The following is a 23,594-nucleotide window of genomic DNA, read 5'->3' on the forward strand; positions in this document are numbered from 1 at the left end:
ACGAACACTTTCAGAAACGACTTCCTGACACTTAAATCTATACTCGATGTTAACAAATTTCTCTTCTTCAGAAACGCTTTCCTTGCCATTGCCAGTCTACATTTTATATCCTCTCTACTTCGACCATCATCAGTTATTTTGCTCCCCAAATAGCAAAACTGCTTTACTACTTAAAGTGTCTCATTTCCTAATCTAATTCCCCCAGCATCACCCGATTTAATTCGACTACATTCCATTATCCTCGTTTTGCTTTTGTTGATGTTCATCTTATACCCTCCTTTCAAGACACTGTCCATTCCGTTCAACTGCTCTTCCAAGTCCTTTGCTGTCTCTGACGCAATTACAATGTCATCGGCGAACCTCAAGGTTTTTATTCCTTCTCCATTGATTTTAATACCTACTCCGATTTTTTGTTTGTTTCCTTCACTGCTTGCTCAATATACAGATTGAATAACATCGGGGAGAGGCTACAACCCTGTCTCACTCCCTTCCCAACTGCTGCTTCCCATTCATGCCCCTCGACTCTTATAACTGCCATCTGGTTTCTGTACAAATTGTAAATAGCCTTTCGCTCCCTGTATTTTACCCCTGCCACCTTCAGAATTTGAAAGAGAGTATTCCAATCAACATTGTATGTGTGGTATGAGTTGAAAATTTGGCTCCGACGGGAGGCGTGCTGGTGTATGCTGTGCAGTCACAGTGGCCACTGTGACCGGATGGCGTAGTGCTCAGTGTATCTGCCGAGTTCGAATCCTGGTCGTGCAGGAATTTTCAGCTTGTTCCATTGATATAAATCAGTGCCCAGTGCCAACTAATGTTATTGATTCCTTTCGGTATTGATGCATAATGCCTGCAGGATCCATATGGTTTCTGTTCTTTTGAACGCATCTGAAAAAATGAACATCACATTCTGAAATTACCTCTGGTTGGTAATACGAAGTGCGGCTAGAAAAAAAACGGACTGATGCTGGAAAAAACATTTATTTACAATTTCATGTTGTCTCCTTCAATGTACTCTCCTCCTCGGTCTCTACACCGCTCCATACGAATTTTCCAGTGTTCATAGCAATGCTGCAGATCATTTTCGGTAAGTCCATACATTACTTCCGTCGCTTTTTCTTTTACTGCTTCAACAGTCTCAAATGTAGTTCCTTTCAAAGCTGACTTGACTTTAGGGAAAAGAAAAAAGTCACAGGGGGCCAAATCAGGTGAGTAGGGTTGATGATCTAAGATGGGAATGTTGTGTTTTGCCAAAAACGTCTTCACTGACAACGCACTGTGAGCTGGGGCATCGTCTTGGTGAAGGATCCATGAGTTTTTTCTCCACAAATCGTTCCGTTTTCTCCGTACTCGCTCACGTAGGGTAGCCAGGACGCTAATGTAGTAATGCTGATTCACTGTTTGTCCCTCTGGTACCCAATCAATGTGCACAATCCCTTTGATGTCAAAAAAAAACAATCATCATTGCCTTGAATTTCGATTTTGACATTCGTGCTTTTTTTTGTCGTGGAGAACCAGGAGTTTTCCAATGCATCGATTGGCGTTTAGTTTCGGGATCGTAAGTAAAAAACCACGATTCATCGCAAGTAATAACATTTTGTGAGAAGGTGGGATCACTTTCAATGTTTTCAAGGATGTCAGAACAAATCATTCTTCGGCGTTCCTTCTGTTCAATTGTGAGACACTTTGGAACCATTTTTGAACACACTTTGTTCATGTTGAAACTTTCATGAAGAATCTGCCTAACACTTTCCTTGTCAACTCCTGTTAACTCAGACACTGCTCTGATTGTTAAACGGCGATCTTGTCGAACAAGTTTACCGATTTTTTCAATGTTTGCATCAGTTTTTGCTGACAATGGTCTGCCAGTGCGAGTGTCATCACTGGTGTCTTCGCGGCCATCTTTAAATCGTTTAAACCACTCAAACACTTGTGTTCGCGATAAACAATCATCGCTGTACACTTGTTGTAACATTACAAACGTTTCACTTGCAGATTTTACTAGTTTGAAACAAAATTTGATGTTAACACGCTGTTCTTTCTGTACATTCAACATTTTCCGACGCACAAACAAAACGTCAACTACTTGAAACAGACGCCACGGGCAGACTGAGTGCAGGAGGCAGATGAAACTCGAGCAGTAGGCGGAGCGAGAGTCACGTGACAGGCCACGCGACTTTCAGCCTTATTGCATTCGTTTTATTGTTTCACCAGTACTAGTCCGGTTTTTTTTCTAGCCACACCTCGTACATGAATGCTAGGTTTGCATTGTGTGCACGATTCCACTTAGCACACACTGAGCTGGTGCGTTTATGGCGCCAGTTTCCATCGATCGTCACTTTGATCTATGAGTCGACTTCGATGCTTATTTGTCTTCTGCTCATCTTTGGCGAAGCGGATTTAACGGCAGCGCGTGCGCTCTGCTGGGGAGGTGTGTCGGCATCGGCGGTGAGCGAGGGTCACGTGGGGCTGTGTACGTAGGCAGGGCGGCGAGAGGACGAGTCGGACAACGAAGGAGCGGGGCCAGCGGCTACGGCGTGTTGAGTCGTGAGGGCAGGTCCACCACCCACGGTGATTTGGTTTTCCCAGAGGTCGGAAGGACAAGCCCCTTCGAGTCTGTTATAAGCTACGCTGGCCGATGGAATTGGACTCGCCGAGTTGCTTCGGTGGGTTGCGTGTGGCTTAATTGAATATGCCAGTGTACTAAAAATCCTTTGGAATTGTTAGTTGTTTATCAGTTACCTCGGTGTCGTGACTGACTATCTTGACGGCAGTTGAGGAAGTGTGGCTACGCCCAACCAACCGACATGAAGCGTGGTTAAAGACGTAGCTAGAAGTGCAACGAGTAGTAAGTCCGGCTCTGGCGTTTCAAGACACGCCGAGATACGTCCTCTATTCTACCTTGTAGTTCATTTGGTAGTTTGGCGTGTAAACGTGCGCCGAGATAATTCTTGTCATCTTAACTTTAGGGCATGATTTTTAGCGAACTTATTAAAGTTTAATTGCTGGCACTGGCCAAGTAACTCACGGAGGGCAATTTATTTCTATTCAGTTGTATTGCTCACCTGTTCTCTAGATAAGGTTGTGTAGTTTATGTCTCAGAATATTGTCTGCCGTTCATGTGTGTTGTGTTACAGATAATTGGCAGCGGTCGACGCGAGCATACTGGGAGGAAAGCACCAAGGGGGCAGAGAGATATTTAAGGCCATGTTCTCTCCTTTACCTCTTGGGTTATGTTGTCACTGTTGCGTGACTCCATCTTTCCGGCAAAGAATTATAGCATCTGAAGTTCAGTTGCAGTGCAAAAGTTGAGTACATTTCTATGTCATTTCCTGTCTCGTGGATCTCTCTTATGGATTTGCATCCTTGGTCTACTCGCGTCTATCGCTAATTCATACGCAATATTGAAGAAACCTCATTTTAGGGGTAGTGTCATACAGTCATGCTCTAGTTGTAATCATTCTAAGAATATTGTTGATTAATCAACTGTGTAAGTAAATTTCAAGATTGGCTTGGTTAAAATTAAAGCACCTCCTTAATTTTTTTATTCATTTGTATATAGTTTTGTTTATGAAAGTTGGCTAGCCAAACCTTAAAAGATCTGTGTTCTCACCCTTAATCTTTTCCTCAGCTGATTGGAAGTAATGAGAGTTCTGATGGGAATTGTATGGACATTTGTACTATTCAAGTAAAGCTTTACCTGAATATATTTACCTAGTCATATTCAAATTTCAACTTTTATGGGTCTTGTTCGGGTTAAAGAAATTTATTTGTTATTTGTCCAAGTGCTCTGACCTTGTAAGGCAGTCTCCTGTACTATTGTGATTGTGATTTTATAATGCTTTTGATTGTAATAATATATGTAACAACTACAGCGGATTACTATTGTGATTTTGGTGTCTCACTACCATCGCAGATCTCACAGTTTGAACCCGACATGTAAGGAAACGCCGGCCGGAATGGCCGTACGGTTCCGGGCGCTGCAGTCTGGAGCCGAGCGACCGCTACGGTCGCAGGTTCGAATCCTGCCTCGGGCATGGATGTGTGTGATGTCCTTAGGTTAGTTAGGTTTAAGCAGTTCTACGTTCTAGGCGACTGATGACCTCAGAAGTTAAGTCGCATAGTGCTCAGAGCCATTTTTTTGTTTTGTAAGGAAACTTCCTATCAGTCACCAAGGGTTTAAACTTCAGAAGAATAGCTGCCATCAATGTTCCTAAAATATTCCAGTGAGGTACGAAGGGGACCACTGTCTTGGAATAGACGACAACTATTCCCTGTAATTTTATTTATTGGAATCACTTTTGCACATGTTGGGTCATTACAAATCACAAGATCAATTTCAGGTACTGCCTGTCCAGACAAGGGGACCCTGGTATTAAATTGCTCAAATAACATAAAATATAAAATATTTATAGTATCACAAAATTCAGGATAGTTAATTGTTTTAAATGAGGGAAAGACTTTCTGGTGGAAGACCATCCTAATGTCGAGCTGAACCATGTTACCGGCTGTAACACAGATTCAAATTTATGTGAAATCTTATGGGACTTAACTGCTAAGGTCATCCGTCCCTAAGCTTACACAGTACTTAACCTAAATTATCCGAAGGACACACACACACACACACACACACACACACACACACACACACACACACACACACACAAGCCCACACACACACACACACACACACACACACACACACACACACACACACAAGCCCGAGGGAGGATTCGAACCTTCGCCAGTACCAGCCGCACAGTCCATGACTGCAGCGCCTTAGACCATTCAGCTAATCCCGCCCGGCGGCTGTAACACATTTCATCCGTTCCCCACAAATGTCAACCAAACGTGGCCATCTAGCCACGGGAAATACTAGGAGGAGGACATCATTGGAGTAGAAGTTGGCTTGTTACGCGACATTTGCATTTAATGGTGGGCTGCGTTCTTCACCTTGTGTAGCACAGCGTCTTCGGCTTGGCTGCTGAAGTGTGTCGCCAGATCTGTAAATCTATCAAAATCCTAAACTGAGCCTGGCTCTATATCAGCAAACTTGCCCTACGCTTTTGTGAAGCGAGAGACATTAACTTCACCCTAGTCTGCTTTTAATGGCTAAGTAGAGGCCCAAGACTGGCGCGCCGTGTGTAGATTTGCCCTCGCTGTTGTCTCCGCTCTCCTCTCAGGAGATTGACGAAAAGAATTCAGTAAGCTCTTGACTGGAGCGGGTGAACAGTGTGTTCACATCAGACAGGCATGCGCTCCGATCACACTCGAGGACGTCTCAATGGAAAAAATCCTGTCGCGTCTCGTCAGCCTAGCTTCCCCTTTCCTCTGCAGTGAGGTTGGACACTGGATGGGACAGCCAATGGCAGTCGCTCTTTCATTTCTAATAGCCGTGGCTGCCCAATCAGCAAATGGCTTAATAAGGCTTTCGAGTGAACAGCCAGGTCTGTTTGCCCGCTTATTAACACTGCATCATCCACAAGAGTGGTAAGTATATACAGGGTGAGTCACCTAACGTTACCGCTGGATATATTTCGTAAACCACATCAAATACTGACGAATCGATTCCTCAGACCGAACATGAGAAGAGGGGCTGTGTAACTGGTTAATACACACCGCAAAAAAATGCACGGAAGTATGTTTTTTAACACAAACCTACGTTTTTTTAAATGGAACCCCGTTAGTTTTGTTAGCACATCTGAATATATAAACAAATAGGTAATCAGTTCCGTTTGTTGCATTGTAAAATGTTAATTACATCCGGAGATATTGTAACTTAAAGTTGACGCTTGAGTACCACTCCTCCGCTGTTCGATCGTGTGTATCGGAGAGCACCGAATTACGTAGGGATCCAAAGGGAACGGTGATGGACCTTAGGTACAGAAGGGACTGGAACAGCACATTACGTCCACATGCTAACACCTTTTTATTGGTCTTTTTCACTCACGCACATGTACATTACCATGAGGGGTGTGGTACACGTTCGACGGGCGTTAAATAGGACGTCGAGGACGCATAAATTGGCCAGCCCGTTCTCCTGATCTTACAGCACTGGACTTCTTTCTGTGGGGTACGTTAAAGGAGAATGTGTACCGTGATGTGGCTACAACCCCAGAGGATATGAAACAACGTACTGTGGCAGCTTGCGGCGACATTACAGCAGATGTACTGCAGCGTGTACGACATTCTTTACGCCAGAAACTGCAATTGTGTGCAGGAAATGATGGTCACCACATTGAACATCTATTGGCCTGACATGTCGGGACACACTCTATTCCACTCCGTAATTGAAAACGGAAACCACGTGTGTACGTGTACCTCACCCCTCATGGTAATGTACATGTGCGTCAGTGAAAAACACCAATGAAAAGGTGTTAGCATGTGGACGTAATGTGCTGTTCCAGTCCCTTCTGTACCTAAGGTCCATCACCGTTCCCTTTGGATCCCTACGTAATTCGGTGCTCTCCGATACACACGATCGAACAGCGGAGGAGTGGTACTCAAGCGTCAACTTTAGGTTACAATATCTCCGGATGTAATTAACATTTTACAATGCAACAAACGGCACTGATTACGTATTTGTTTATATGTTCAGATGTGCTAACAAAACTAACGGGGTTCCATTTAAAAAAACGTAGGTTTGTGTTAAAAAACATACTTCCGTGCATTTTTTTACGGTTTGTATTAACCAATTACACTAGCCCCTCTCCTCACGTTCGGTCTGTGGAATCGATTCGTCAGTATTTGATGTGGTTTACGAAATGTATCCAGCGGTAACGTTAGGTGACTCACCCTGTATATATGCACTCCGTCTTCAGGCCACAAGTGGCCCATCGGGACCATCCGACCGCCGTGTCATCTTCAGCTGAGGATGCGGATAGGAGGGGCGCGTGGTCAGCACACCACTCTCTCGGTCATTATAATGGTTTTCTTTGACCGGAGCCGCTACTATTCGGTCGAGTAGCTCCTCAATTGGCATCACTAGGCTGAGTGCACCCCGCAAAATGGCAACAGCGCATGGCGGCCCGGATGGTCACCCTTCAAAGTGCCGGCCACTACCGACAGCGCTTAACTTCGATGATGTGATGGGAACCGGTGTTTCCACTGCGGCAAGGCCGTTGCCCCACCTCACACGTAAGGTGTCCAAAATCCCTACGTCTTACAACACGTACAACTTTGTTGGTGGAGTTCTGGTTCACCTGTACGTGACGCCTCAGTGACGTCACCTGCAGTTTATTTATAGAAGCGTGAAAAGGGCGCCCGCCCCCTGGTACGCAGCGCCGGACTCACCGACTTCCTGTACGTTGACGAGGAGCCAGTCGCCGGCCGCGACCGTAGCAGCCAGCTGAGTCTCAACAGCGTCCGCCGGCAGCCACTGGCGCGTCGCCGTGCTGCCGAAGTCCCCCTCCTGGCCGGTGGTGAACGTCAGCGGCACGTCCCACGCGCTCAAGTCGGGCTCCGCCCCCTCCGTCAGCAGGAAGCGGCTCTGCAGGGCACAGGGTTGCAACACTTTGTGAGCCCATTCAAAAATATTCAGATGTGTGTGAAATCTTATGGGACTTAACTGCTAAGGTCATCAGTCCCTAACCTTACACACTACTTAACCTAAATTATCCTCAGGACAAACACACACACCCATACCCGAGAGAGGACTCGAACCTCCGCCAGGATCGGCCACACAGTCCATGACTGCAGCGCCCTAGACCGCTCGGCTAATCCCGCGCGGCTGTAAGCCCGCCCTGTTCAAATGGCTCTGTGCACTATGTGACTTAACTTCTGAGGCCATCACTCCCCTAGAATGTAGAACTACTTAAACCCAACTAAGCTAAGGACATCACACACATCCATGCCCGAGGCAGGACTCAAACCTGCGACCGTAGCGGTCGCTCGGCTCCAGACTGTAGCACCTAGAACCGCACGGCCACTCCGGCCGGCCCCGTCTTGTCCGGCAGAGACTAACCCTCCATCTACACCCACATCTGCATCTGCATCTACACTGCTTCACAAACTGAGTGTACCGTCAAGGGGTCTGAGCCGTGGTAAAATTTTCTGAAGAGCGCGCCGCAGCTCGTAGTGTAAAGCAGTCGCCCTCCGTTTCTGGCGGTGCCGCCGCTGTGGCAATCGCAGCTTTGGTGTCTCCCTCTGGTGGGAAAGGGGAAAAGCTGCCTGTTCACGTGCATTTGAGGGGCGCTATGAGCTCGGCAGTGGGCAGTCTGAGTCAGTCAGTCGGAGGCACTTGGTCGGCCAGGGCAGTCTGTCACTCTGGCCGAGTCTCAGTCAGTTGGTCAGGCGGAGTGAGTCTGGATCAGTCACTCATCACCGGTTGTTGCTCTGTCTCACGTTTGCACTTGTGCGGCAGTCAGCGTCTGTTTGTCGTCCGGAGTGCTAGTATGTCTTAGGCCGCCAGTCTGCTCCAGTTTGTTTAGCCAATGGGCATTGGCGGTTGGATCGATCGCGCACTGACTTGTTTTTCAAATACCTTTGATAATAACGTAAGTGTTAAAAAATAAAATACACTCCTGGAATGGAAAAAAGAACACATTGACACCGGTGTGTCAGACCCACCATACTTGCTCCGGACACTGCGAGAGGGCTGTACAAGCAATGATCACACGCACGGCACAGCGGACACACCAGGAACCGCGGTGTTGGCCGTCGAATGGCGCTAGCTGCGCAGCATTTGTGCACCGCCGCCGTCAGTGTCAGCCAGTTTGCCGTGGCATACGGAGCTCCATCGCAGTCTTTAACACTGGTAGCATGCCGCCACAGCGTGGACGTGAACCGTATGTGCAGTTGACGGACTTTGAGCGAGGGCGTATAGTGGGCATGCGGGAGGCCGGGTGGACGTACCGCCGAATTGCTCAACACGTGGGGCGTGAGGTCTCCACAGTACATCGATGTTGTCGCCAGTGGTCGGCGGAAGGTGCACGTGCCCGTCGACCTGGGACCGGACCGCAGCGACGCACGGATGCACGCCAAGACCGTAGGATCCTACGCAGTGCCGTAGGGGACCGCACCGCCACTTCCCAGCAAATTAGGGACACTGTTGCTCCTGGGGTATCGGCGAGGACCATTCGCAACCGTCTCCATGAAGCTGGGCTACGGTCCCGCACACCGTTAGGCCGTCTTCCGCTCACGCCCCAACATCGTGCAGCCCGCCTCCAGTAGTGTCGCGACAGGCGTGAATGGAGGGACGAATGGAGACGTGTCGTCTTCAGCGATGAGAGTCGCTTCTGCCTTGGTGCCAATGATGGTCGTATGCGTGTTTGGCGCCGTGCAGGTGACGCCACAATCAGGACTGCATACGACCGAGGCACACAGGGCCAATACCCAGCATCATGGTGTGGGGAGCGATCTCCTACACTGGCCGTACACCACTGGTGATCGTCGAGGGGACACTGAATAGTGCACGGTACATCCAAACCGTCATCGAACCCATCGTTCTACCATTCCTAGACCGGCAAGGGAACGTGCTGTTCCAACAGGACAATGCACGTCCGCATGTATCCCGTGCCACCCAACGTGCTCTAGAAGGTGTAAGTCAACTACCCTGGCCAGCAAGATCTCCGGATCTGTCCCCCATTGAGCATGTTTGGGACTGGATGAAGCGTCGTCTCACGCGGTCTGCACGTCCAGCACGAACGCTGGTCCAACTGAGGCGCCAGGTGGAAATGGCATGGCAAGCCGTTCCACAGGACTACATCCAGCATCTCTACGATCGTCTCCATGGGAGAATAGCAGCCTGCATTGCTGCGAAAGGTGGATATACACTGTACTAGTGCCGACATTGTGCATGCTCTGTTGCCTGTGTCTATGTGCCTGCGGTTCTGTCAGTGTGATCATGTGATGTATCTGACCCCAGGAATGTGTCAATAAAGTTTCCCCTTCCTGGGACAATGAATTCACGGTGTTCTTATTTCAATTTCCAGGAGTGTAATTATTAAAAAAGGGTTCAAATGGCTCTTAGCACTATGGGACTTAACATCTGAGGTTCATCAGTCCCCTAGACTTGGAACTACTTAAACCTAACTAACCTAAGGACATTACTAACATCCATGCCTGAGGCAGGATTCGAACCTGCGACTGTAGCAAGAGCGCGGTCCCGGACTGAAGCGCCTAGAACGCTCGGCCAAAGTGGCCGGCAAATTATTAAAAACTTGATGCCATCCCACATTGGCTAATATGACGTTCCTCCACGGCCACGTCACTTTGTAAACACATAAAATTATCCAAGGAAAGACAGAACACAATCATCAGTAAAATCGTATTTTGGATATGTTGCTTTCTTTTTTATAAATGATTGTATTTGTGTGGATCAACTGTAATATTTGGTACCATTAACGTTAAATGTGCTTACACATTTCGGAATGTTATTTTGAGCAATTAAAAAAAAACTTCATAACAATAACGTTACATACTACCCAGCACCACGAAAGCATCGACTGGATGAGCAGTGAAAGACATTAGTCGACTATGAGCTATGACAACAGCCAGTGTTTCTGCTTTGCTTCTTTCAAAAATATTACTCCCCCCCCCCTCCCCCCTCGCACGCACACACACACACACACACACACACACACACACACACACACACACACATACACAGGCACACTCTGCTGGCCACGACTGAAAACCTGCAGATCTTATGCACTGGTGTTGTAGGACATGTTCAGTAAACCATTCGTTTCACTGACGATAAATTTATTGACAGTGGCAACCAGTAGGATGGTTTTTTCTGCCATTATCAGAGGTCCATACTTTTTGTGTATCCATGGTGGCAGGTAATCGACAAGGCACTGTGCAAGCTGATGGACGCTCCATGATGGTACTGGCTGCAATTATTTGGAATCGCCTGGGTCCTCTGGTCCGACTGAACAGAACATTGACTGGAAATGGTTATTTTCAAACTTCCTGGCAGATTAAAACTGTGTGCCGGACCGAGACTCGAACTCGGGACCTTTGCCTTTCACGGGCAAGTGCTCTACCAACTGAGCTACCCAAGCACGACTCACGCCCCGTCCTCACAGCTTTACTTCTGCCAGTACCTCGTCTCCTACTTTCCAAACTTTACAGAAGCTCTCCTGCGAAACTTCCAGAATTAGCACTCCTGAAAGAAAGGATATTGCGGAGACATGGCTTAGCCACAGCCTGGGGGTTGTTTCGAGTCTCGGTCCGGCACACAGTTTTAATCTGTCAGGAAGTTTCATATCAGCGCACACTCCGCTGAAGAGTGAAAATTTCATTCTCGAAATATTTTCAGGTACTTGGAGACCATTTGCTGCCAGACGACGACGGAATTTTCGTGGGTGACAATGAGCTATGTTACCAGACCACAATTATTGTTCATGATTGAAGAACGTTCTGGATAATTCGCGTGAATGATCTAGTCAGCCAGACTGCTCAACATGAATCCCATCCAACATTCGTGGGGTATAATCAAGAGGCCAATTCATGTACAAGCCAACAGCCTTACCACAGTGGTGTCACTGGTTCCCGTCAGATCAACGAAGTTGTGCACTGTTGGGCTGGGCTAGCACTTGGCTGGGTGACCATCCAATCTGCCGGGTGCTTTTGGCAAGTGGAGTGCATTCAGGTGAGGCAAACTGAGCGGCTCTGGTCTCATACAGGTGGAAGAGCCCCTCCATATCCGCAACCAGTGACGTCTGTGGTCTGAGGATGACACGGCGGCCGGTCGGTACCATTGGGCCTTCATGGCCTGTTCTGACGGAGTTTTGAGTTTGTATTGTTTGTATGTCAACTGGGGACCTAGAAACGACGGAGAGGCTCCGACCCCGCCGCAGCCTCAGTGGTTCGCAACCCCATGACGACTACCGCAGTCTACTTCACCCCTCCGCCGCCCCACACCGAACCCAGGGTTATTGTGCGGTTCGGCCCCCAGTGGACACCCCAGGGACCGTCTCACACCAGACGAGTGTAACCCCTATGTTAGCGTGGTAGAGTAATGGTGGTGTACGCACACGTGGAGAACTTGTTTGCACAGCAAAAAAAATGGTTCAAATGGCTCTGAGCACTATTCGACTTAACTTCTGAGGTCATCAGTCGCCTAGAACTTAGAACTAATTAAACCTAACTAACCTAAGGACATCATACACATCCATGCCCGAAGCAGGATTCGAACCTGCGACCGTAGCGGTCGCTCAGTTCCAGACTGCAGCGCCTAGAACCGCACGGCCCCTCCGGCCGGCTTGCACAGCAATCGTCGACATAGTGTAACTGGGGAGGAATAAGGGGAACCAGCCCGCATTCGCCGAGGCAGATGGAAAACCGCCTAAAAACCATCCACAGACTGGCCTGCTCACCAGACCTCTACACAAGTCCGCCGAGCGGATTCTTGCCGGGAACCAGGCACTCCTTCCCGCCCGGAAAGCCGTGCGTTAGACTGCACGGCCAACCAAGCGGGTAGTTTTGAGTTTAGTTTTTGGGTTCGTGCACAAACGGCTGCGTCGGCAACGCTTCTGGGCGGCTGTAGACCCAAAATGGCTCAACATTTCTGCAGGGGACTCCCGACGACCAGTCCATACCACGTCGAGCTGCTGCACTACGCCTTCCTAAAATGGGTCAGACGCAATACTAGCGGGTGTCCCGTGACTTTTGGCACCTCGGTGTGTACAGTAAACTCGGTCGTGACTTACCTGTGTCAGGGTGACGGTCCCCGTATCGTAGTCCCTGGTGACGTTGACAAGTGGGTAGCCCGCCGTGGTTATCCACGGCCTGAGCGCCTCGGTGAAGGACTTGCCGTCGGGCAGCAGAGGCTGGGGGTCGGCTTCCGACAGCGCCTCCTCCAGGCCGGCCAGCAGGAGTTCGTCTGAACCCTCGCTCAAGGCGCTGCGTCAAAACAGGTCGGTTGGTTGGTTGGTTGGTTGGTTGGTTGGGCGAAGAGACCAAACAGCGAGGTTATCGGTCTCACAGGGGTAGGGAGGGATGGGGAAGGAAGTCGGCCGTGCCCTTTCAAAGGGCTAAGAGTGCAAGTTTAGATTCAGATCACTATCTATCTGTCGTTAAATTCAAAATTAGACCAATATATAAAAGAAAGAGCGAATATCAACCTAAAAAGTTTGACACCAAGGAACACAATTTCAGGACACATTTGGAAAAGAAAACACCTAAAACATGGGAACAACTTCAAAAAGATGTAGTAGAGACAGCAGAAGAAACCATTCTCCTTACCAAAAAATGGAAACATGCCTGGTGGAATGATGAGTGTGACAAACTAATCCTAACAGGACAACGAGCTTGGAACATTTGGAATGCCAACAAAAATGATAAAAATAGGAACTCCCTAAAAGAAGCCCGGAAGCAAGCTTCAAAAGGCTTTAAAAAGATCCAAGTTCAATACATAAAAGACCAACTAGCATCAATAGACTCCAACTTCAAATAGAACAATGCTAGGGACTTTTACAAAATTTTCAAAAGTAACTTAAAGAAATACTCTCCTCCTAGTCTATTTTTCACGGACCCAAAAATGCAGAAAACTGCATACAATAGCATAGAGAACTGTAGAATACTTGCTGAATATTTTGAAGAACTACATAACTGTTATCCACCGAAAGAAAAATTTAATTTCAATATTGTAAGCCCAACACCACCAGACTCCAAGCCGCCAACCACAGAAGAAATAAAAGAAATCATAAAAGAGCTTAAAAATAATAAAGCCCCTGGAGAGTATAATATAGTTGCTGAACTATGGAAGTACTCTAGTAACAACATGATACAGGGTCTATCAGAAATACTAAAAGAAATCTGGACAACACACAGATTACCACCAGACTGGACATCTGCATTAATACATCCACTACATAAAAAGGGAAGAAAGCAGATCCTACCAATTATAGGGGAATCTCCCTCTTACCAGTGACGTATAAGATCTTGTCTAAGGCGCTTTTAAAAAGAGCAGAAGAGATACTTGACAAACAGCTAGGAGAGTATCAGGCTGGATTTAGGAAGGGAAGGCCATGTGCAGAACAAATACTAAATTTAAAGAACATAATAGAAATGAGGAAAATCAGGAACTTAAAATATGTAATTACTTTTGTGGATTTTAAAAAAGCCTATGATTCAATTGACAGAAATACACTGCTTGATATCTTAAAAGAATTGGGACTCGATGCTAAAACAACTGCAATAATTAAAGGTACTTTGACAAATACAAAATCGAAAGTAAAATTTAGGAGAGAGCTCTCAAAATCGTTTGAAATAAAGTCAGGTGTTCGACAGGGAGATGGTCTGTCACCTCTGCTTTTCAATTATGCCTTGGAGAAGGTAGTTCGAGAATGGAGGAAGGCCATCAATACTAAAGGGATTCAACTAGGGAGAAATCCAAACAAGATCACTGTCGACTGTTTAGCCTTCGCAGATGACATGGCATTGATTACAGATTCACTAGACAATGCCCAAGAACAAATAAGAGAACTACAAAAACAAGCAGCCAAAGTAGGACTACAAATATCCTATGAAAAAACAAAATATATGACAAACATCTGTAATGCTCCTCAAAATATTGCGGTTGACAACAACACAATACACAAAACAGATTTCTTTAAATACCTAGGAGAGTGGATTACATACAATGCCAAAGAAAAGATAGCTATAGAAACTAGAGTGCACAAAATGGAAAGAGTGTTTCATATGACCAAAAACGTTTATAATAAAAATCCTTGTCCTGGAACACGAAATTAAGACACTACCAAACAGTGGCCAGACCTGAAGCTCTCTATGCGGCAGAAACACTTAAACTAACAAGAAATGGAGATCTTGAGAAACTAGAGAAGGTCGGAAGAAGAATTTTAAGGAAAATACTGTGAGCTAAAAGAAATGATAATGCTGAATACAGGTTAAGACCAAACAGAGAGCTATATCTGAAAACGGAGAAACTAACTGATGTAATGAGGAAGAGGAAACTACAGTTTTTTGGACATATATTCAGAATGGATAACAACAGACTAACCAAGCGGATATTCACATTACTCAATAGCTACAAATCCATGCCAGCATGGTTCACAGAGACTGAAAAGGACATTGAAAATGCTGGAGTTACAATAAACACAATAGAAAACAGAACACATTTCAGAAAGGCAGTTCAAAAGGCAGAATTTCAGGAGAGAAAGAAAATAACTAGACGAAAGTGGACTCAAGAAGAAAGGGAACAACACTCTAAAAGGATGAAGGAAATTTGGAAACTGAAGAAACCTAATACAATGAAGAGTAGCCAAAGCTGATTCATCGTACCCTCCAAATGGGTTATTCGAAAGAAAAAAAAAAAAAGGAACCATCCCGGCATTTGCCTCTAGCGATTTAGGGAAATCACGGAAAACCTAAATCAGGATGGCCGGACGCGGGACTGAACCGTCGTCCTTCCGAATGCGAGTCCAGTGTGCTAGCCACTGCGCCACCTCGCTCGGTCAAAACAGGCACTGTGACACATCACCCCAGTCACGTTGTCTGTGTAAACGTCTCATCCATCAAGGCATTTGTAGCAGTAGTAGTGTTGTGACATTATTGTTCATATTTTTTAAACAATTTTTTGTAAATATTTTATTGAAACTGTTAAAGCAGAAGTAGAGACATCTTCTTTGAAGTGAAATCGATACTGAAACTCTTTGATAAGATTAAAATGAATGTACATATTAAGAAAAAGGGTGTAATATTTACTTTCAAATATTGTAAAGATACCCATTTGTTTTAATTGTTAAATGTAAAAGGGTGCTATAATGTAATTATGTATGTAATAGTTACTGGCACTCACTTAGGGCTGTATGACATATGTGTAGTGTAAAAGATGGTGTAGTTCCGTCAGCAACGGAAAGCTGTCTAAGCGTAGGAAAAGGTGGGAGCGGAAGCGTTTGGCGGGCGCGAACAAAGTCAGTCGGTGGCCAGTGATCTTAGAGGCAGTGCGTACAGCGCCAGCATAGTGTGGAGTGCGCCGTACTGTTGTACCTTGCCTCGGTTGGAAACTGCAGTTTATCACGGCCTGGTATGGGGAGAAAAACCGGCTGTTCATTATAAGATGGATCATCGCTACGAAGAGGAAGTAGGTCCGACGTGGATAACTGCTCTTGGCCGTTCTGATATTAATGCAGTTCTTGCCACCAGTGCCACCGTCGCTGATGACAGCTTACAGGGTACGACATTTCAGCTGTGTATTATAGTGTGTGCCAGGAAGTCGAAGTGTGCTTTAAGAATAATAACCACCACCCAAATTAACAATTGTGTCCACCTGGTAATTTATCCCGCTCATAAACCAAGCAGGATCCTAACCTGGTACATGAAAATTCCGAGTGATCTGTATTCAGCCAAGACTGTGAAATCTTTAATATATTGTTGGCAAATCAGTGATTAATCAGTGAAATAATTGATGGAAAGAATAACTGAGAATTTCATAATTAACATTGCTATTATTTTCTGTGTTAAAATGATCACGTAAGTTTATGCCAGATTCAGAGACCACATTAGATAAATTGTTTGGTGCTTTCACAACACGTATTAATGAAAGAAAATACTAAGTTGATGATTAATGGTGATAAATAGTAACGTTAAACAGTTTAGAGTGAATGAATGAAATGTTGAGTACCAAATATGTTGATGTAGAGACCCCCCCTGTCCAAATTTACTTTTGCTTTCATGAAATCAGTCTGTTTGCTTAAGCAATTGGGTACTGTAGTTTTGTTTCGAGCGGCTAAACTTTTTCTGTATTGCTGAACCATCTTTTACCTAAATCTAAAGTGAAGTCTGTTAGGTAAGTAGGGAGTTGCAGTCTTTTCTGCTGGCTTACTCAGCTTCATTACGAGTGACTAATTAGATTGGCGAATAATAGTGTACCACCAACCACATATATTGTTATCGATGCAGAATAGTAGGCTAACTACTGTTATTTGCCACACCTCTCAACTAATGACTTATTTGAAGAATCGAGTTAAAGTCTGATGCTTATTCGTTAGGTTAACACACACGGTTTTTACAATTGTTTTTGTGGTTTTGCTATCCGGATAGGTAACTGTATTTCTGTTTGTTACATTGCTTATTATTACAGTTCGCTTTGCATGACAGTATGTTTTGTAAACCAATTCAGAGAATACATAATACATGCAAGCATTACATCTGGTTTTACATAACAGGATAGTAAATAACACACACAAGTCAAAAGGAGGAATATTACAGTATGAGGGGCGTTCAATAGGGAATGCAACATATTTTTTCTCTTGGACAATTTAGGTTGAAAAACGTATAATTTGTTGTGCGGCATCGTGGAGTATTCCCGTTTTAGTCCCTGTACTTTCCTGAAGTTCTGATGGGTAGCGCCACTGTATGTAGCCTTCAAAATGGCTTCTGTGACGGAGGTGCTTTCCAAGCAAAGAGATATCATTGAGTCTCTTTTGGCGCACAACCAGAGCGTCGCAGATATTCAGAGGCGCTTGCAGAATGTCAAACCTCTGGAAAAGAACAAAAGCACGGTGAGTCGTTGCGCGAGGCGGCTGTCATCATCACAATAAGGTCGCACGAACGCATCCGATCTGCCGCGTTCCAGTCGTCCTGCAGTGGTGGAAAGTGTGGACACTCTCATTCGATTGTCCGCCGCTCGTGGTCTCGCGGTAGCGTTCTCGCTTCCCGAGCTCGGGGTCCCGGGTTCGATTCCCGTCGGGGTCAGGGATTTTCACCTGCCTCGAGATGACTGGGTGTTTGTGTTGTCCTCATCATTTCATCATCATCCAGGAAAGTGGCGCAATTGGACTGAGCAAAGATTGGGTAATTGTACGGGCGCTGATAACCACGCTGTTGAGCGCCCCACAAACCAAACATCATCATCATCACTCTCATTCGATGGATCAGAATTGAACACCTCCCTGCTCAATACATCTCTCTTGGTAGTTATGACACACTCTTCCACCAGTTGGGATACCCAGAGGTATGTGCGTGCTGCGTTCATCGCAGAAGGCCATAAACAGCCTTGGTCCAATGAAGGATGCACTGCAGAAGAAACAGTACATGGATGATTGAGAGCTCACTGGTGCAACAAGTGGTTGGCTCTGATGTCGACCAGAAGAGTGACGTCATGCAGGCATACAGACCTCCCCAGAAAAGTGACGTAAGGCCGTCACACTGATGGCAGACTGCGTGGAGGAATTGGTTTTTGTAGCCGAAAGAGGGGGGAATAGTGCAGTATTGCAGTCCTGCATAAAACAAACCTGCTTTCAGAAACAAAAGTGTGCCATTACATATTGAACGGGCGTCGTCGTAGTAGTAGTGGGTGACAAAAACAAAGTGATTTGACAGTGGAACAGGGGATGGAGAAATGTTGTCGGTACACTGCTATCTGCCTGCCCTGTAGGGATGCGGAAGCAACAGCTTTGCAATTCAGTACCGAATTCTTTCGCACGTTGACCCTTAACCGGCAGTAATTAGTTGCGCGATCAAAGAGAGTTATCACTTTTCTGTACTTTTGAGGTACTAGCTGCAGTATTTTGCGTATTATACACTCCTGGAAATGGGTAAAAGAACACATTGACACCAGTGTGTCAGACCCACCATACTTGCTCCGGACACTGCGAGAGGACTGTACAAGCAATGATCACACGCACGGCACAGCGGACACACCAGGACCCGCGGTGTTGGCCGTCGAATAGCGCTAGCTGCGCAGCATTTGTGCACCGCCGCCGTCAGTGTCAGCCAGTTTGCCGTGGCATACGGAGCTCCATCGCAGTCTTTATCACTGGTAGCATGCCACGACAGCGTGGACGTGAACCGTATGTGCAGTTGACGGACTTTGAGCGAGGGCGTATAGTGGGCATGCGGGAGGCCGGGTGGACGTACCGCCGAATTGCTCAACACGTGGGGCGTGAGGTCTCCACAGTACATCGATGTTGTCGCCAGTGGTCGGCGGAAGGTGCACGTGCCCGTCGACCTGGGACCGGACCGCAGCGACACACGGATGCACGCCAAGACCGTAGGATCGTATGCAGTGCCGTAGGGGACCGCACCGCCACTTCCCAGCAAATTAGGGACACTGTTGCTCCTGGGGTATCGGCGAGGACCATTCGCAACCGTCTCCATGAAGCTGGGCTACGGTCCCGCACACCGTTAGGCCGTCTTCCGCTCACGCCCCAATACCGTGCAGCCCGCCTCCAGTGGTGTCGCGACAGGCGTGAATGGAGGGACGAATGGAGACGTGTCGTCTTCAGCGATGAGAGTCGCTTCTGTCTTGGTGCCAATGATGGTCGTATGCATGTTTGGCGCCGTGCAGGTGAGCGCCACAATCAGGACTGCATACGACCGAGGCACACAGGGCCAACACCCGGCATCATGGTGTGGGGAGCGATCTCCTACACTGGCCGTACACCACTGGTGATCGTCGAGGGGACACTGAATAGTGCACGGTACATCCAAACCGTCATCGAACCCATCGTTCTACCATTCCTAGACCGGCAAGGGAACTTGCTGTTCCAACAGGACAATGCACGTCCGCATGTATCCCGTGCCACCCAACGTGCTCTAGAAGGTGTAAGTCAACTACCCTGCCCAGCAAGATCTCCGGATCTGTCCCCCATTGAGCATGTTTGGGACTGGATGAAGCGTCGTCTCACGCGGTCTGCACGTCCAGCACGAACGCTGGTCCAACTGAGGCGCCAGGTGGAAATGGCATGGCAAGCCGTTCCACAGGACTACATCCAGCATCTCTACGATCGTCTCCATGGGAGAATAGCAGCCTGCATTGCTGCGAAAGGTGGATATACACTGTACTAGTGCCGACATTGTGCATGCTCTGTTGCCTGTGTCTATGTGCCTGTGGTTCTGTCAGTGTGATCATGTGATGTATCTGACCCCAGGAATGTGTCAATAAAGTTTCCCCTTCCTGGGACAATGAATTCACGGTGTTCTTATTTCAATTTCCAGGAGTGTAAAACTAGTCGGGTTGGGATATCAATAGTACTTCGCCACTTTACTCGGTCTTTCCACCATTCTTCTTCCACAATTTGGTTCCGTAGCAGATTCCTCCTCCTTAACCTCATCTTTATTGTGTTCATCCATCTTGTTCTTGGTCTTCCACTTGGTCTCTTGCCCTCAATCTTGAACTCCATCATTTCTCTTGGTATTCTTCTCTCCCATCCTCTTCACATACCCAAACCATTTTAATCTATTCTTTTAAATTTTCTTAGTCAACTTCTCCACTCCAGTTTCCTTCCTACAATCTTCATTTTACATTCTGTCTCTCCTCCTCTTCCCTAGCATACTTCTCAGAAACTTCATTTCAGTGGATCGTATCCCACTCTCCTCTAGTCATAGTCCAAGTCTCTGAGCCGTAAATTAGGTGTGAAGTAAGTCTTGTATAGCACCAGCTTGCACCTCATTGGCACTTCCCTTCCTCACACCGAGCCCTCACACACTGGTAGAACGTACTACTCTGTTGTATTCTTTTGCTAATTTCTGCCTCCAAACATGTATTCCCCATTAATACAGTTCCCAGATATTTAAAGTCGTCCACTATTTCAATATCCCATCCCTTAATATGAATTTGTCCCTTATCCTCTCTATCCGCTCTGGTTACCACCATGGTCTTGCTTTTCTCCACACTAAATTTCTTTCCATATTTCTCGACCTTATCATTTAAGATGTCTATTTGTTTTGTACCTCCTTACTGCTTGTTCCCCACACCACAGTATCATCAGCAAATAGTAACAGCATCATCTCCCTTCCTCTAAGGGCTTCTTTCGTCTCTTTGACTATTTCATCCATCACCATTGTAAATAGTAGGGGTGATATCACAGTTCCTTGTCTTAGTCCCGTAACATTCTTAAACCATTCAGTTCTTCCAACTGGTGTCTGCACACAAGTAGAGCTTTTTTCATACATTGCCTGGATGACTTCAAGTGTTTGCTTTTCAACTCCCTTTTCCCTGGGAACACTGTCATATGCTTTCGCTAGGTCGAGAAATGTCGTCACCAGATCTTCCCCATACTCCCAATGTCTTTCCATCAACTGTCTCATACTAAAGATTGGGTCCACTGTTGATCTACCATGTCGAAAGCCATACTGAACTTACCAGAAAACAGTCAAATGATATTCCACGGTCTTGCTATTTAATGTTCAATGAAGTTTTAAGTTAACACAGTAACATGTTAATTATTTACCCAGTACCGTTCCTACTCTACAATTTAGCTCTACTTGTAACAATCAACAAAGGATTTTTTCTTTTTTTTCAGCTGTAACGTAAACCAGTACTGACTATTTGAAAATGTTAAACATTTGGCACAAGCACGGAAATATTAATCAGACAAGGTGTTCATGGTGTAACACTTTTCATTTCCGCAACTTCAGTACGTAGCTGTGGGCCACGTGTACCCATACCCTTTGATGTAGTCTAGGCCTCATTCCAGTGATACAGAATCCCAACACACTTTTCCTTGCATCAGGTGTTGTTCCTTTAACGAAAACGCGATTTTCACCACATAGCAGTTGAAGTAATGGTCACTGTATGACACAAGATAGACACAGAATGTAAACATGGTACTTACTTTGCCCTGAGATACCGACTAAGTCCATCGTAGAACACATCTGTTCCCAAGACGTGCTGCATCATACGGATCACTGAGCCACCTACAAAGAAACGATACACAGTGCTTAGATCTCGTACACTCACTGTTTGTTTCCGAGTCCGACAAAAGCTGGTAAAGGCATTTAGGCAGATCTCGACACAGTTGAGAAAACGCGCTATTGCCAAAACTTTATTTGGAGGGAGGAAGGAGTGCTCCAGCATACGTAGAAGTTCACTATATGTAGCTTATGCAACATGGATGATACAGTGATTCGGAGCGCAATGTGAGCTGAGTACATAGACATACATAATGTGACATTTACTTACTAATAAATCTACCCAAGGGAAACACTTCGACTTTGATCAGCTTTGAATATGTTGTATTGAAGAGTAAAATGAAAGACAGATATTTCTCACACGTACCCATGTAGTCATTAAAGGGGGTGAAACACCCCCACTCAAAAAAGAATTTTTCTCGAAATACATCCCCCGCTATTTTGTTTTTGATTTCGACATTTGACTAACATCAAAACGTATAGCATCGCTATTATGAAATTCAAACGTATAAGATGAAGTGGTATTCCAAAGCTGCATTTTGCGTTTGTCAGAAATAAGGGAGAAGTATATATATATATATATATATATATACAGGGTGTTTCAAAAATGACCGGTATATTTGAAACGGCAATAAAAACTAAACGAGCAGCGATAGAAATACACCGTTTGTTGCAATATGCTTGGGACAACAGTACATTTTCAGGCGGACAAACTTTCGAAATTACAGTAGTTACAATTTTCAACAACAGATGGCGCTGTGGTCTGGGAAACTCTATAGTACGATATTTTCCACATATCCACCATGCGTAGCAATAATATGGCGTAGTCTCTGAATGAAATTACCCGAAACCTTTGACAACGTGTCTGGCGGAATGGCTTCACATGCAGATGAGATGTACTGCTTCAGCTGTTCAATTGTTTCTGGATTCTGGCGGTACACCTGGTCTTTCAAGTGTCCCCACAGAAAGAAGTCACAGGGGTTCATGTCTGGCGAATAGGGAGGCCAATCCACGCCGCCTCCTGTATGTTTCGGATAGCCCAAAACAATCACACGATTATCGAAATATTCATTCAGGAAATTAAAGACGTCGACCGTGCGATGTGGCCGGACACCATCTTGCATAAACCACGAGGTGTTCGCAGTGTCGTCTAAGGCAGTTTGTACCGCCACAAATTCACGAAGAATGTCCAGATATCGTGATGCAGTAATCGTTTCGGATGTGAAAAATGGGCCAATGATTCCTTTGGAAGAAATGGCGGCCCAGACCAGTACTTTTTGAGGATGCAGGGACGATGGGACTGCAACATGGGGCTTTTCGGTTCCCCATATGCGCCAGTTCTGTTTATTGACGAAGCCGTCCAGGTAAAAATAAGCTTCGTCAGTAAACCAAATGTTGCCCACATGCATATCGCCGCCATCAATCCTGTGCACTATATCGTTAGCGAATGTCTCTCGTGCAGCAATGGTAGCGGCGCTGAGGGGTTGCGGCGTTTGAATTTTGTACGGATAGAGGTGTAAACTCTGGCGCACGAGACGATACGTGGACGTTGGCGTCATTTGGACCGCAGCTGCAACACGGCGAACGGAAGCCCGAGGCCGCTGTCGGATCACCTGCTGCACTAGCTGCGCGTTGCCCTCTGCGGTTGCCGTACGCGGTCGCCCTACCTTTCCAGCACGTTCATCCGTCACGTTCCCAGTCCGTTGACATTTTTCAAACAGATCCTTTATTGTATCGCTTTTCGGTCCTTTGGTTACATTAAACCTCCATTGAAAACTTCGTCTTGTTGCAACAACACTGTGTTCTAGGTGGTGGAATTCCAACACCAGAAAAATCCTCTGTTCTAAGGAATAAACCGTGTTGTCTACAGCACACTTGCCCGTTGTGAACAGCACACGCTTACAGCAGAAAGACGACGTACAGAATGGCGCACCCACAGACTGCGTTGTCTTCTATATCTTTCACATCACTTGCAGCGCCATCTGTTGTTG

At 46.2% G+C, this 23,594-nt stretch overlaps 1 protein-coding gene and 1 non-coding gene across 2 annotated transcripts in view; both read right to left on the reverse strand.

Moving 5' to 3' along the window:
• Positions 1-23,594, reverse strand: part of LOC126109662 (aminopeptidase N-like) — a 202,144-nt gene that overhangs the window by 51,484 nt on the left and 127,066 nt on the right. The window contains exons 9-11 of the mRNA XM_049914708.1: positions 21,528-21,609; positions 12,657-12,849; positions 7,294-7,489 (exon numbers count right to left, since the gene is read on the reverse strand). Coding sequence (XP_049770665.1) covers positions 7,294-7,489; positions 12,657-12,849; positions 21,528-21,609 — 471 coding nt within the window. The remainder of the gene's footprint in view (positions 1-7,293; positions 7,490-12,656; positions 12,850-21,527; positions 21,610-23,594) is intronic.
• On the reverse strand, positions 10,933-11,007 carry Trnas-uga (transfer RNA serine (anticodon UGA)). Its single transcript has one exon. It is a non-coding gene; the product is annotated as a tRNA-Ser (tRNA).

Source organism: Schistocerca cancellata, chromosome 12 (assembly GCF_023864275.1).
Source record: "Schistocerca cancellata isolate TAMUIC-IGC-003103 chromosome 12, iqSchCanc2.1, whole genome shotgun sequence".
NCBI lineage: Eukaryota > Metazoa > Arthropoda > Insecta > Orthoptera > Acrididae > Schistocerca > Schistocerca cancellata.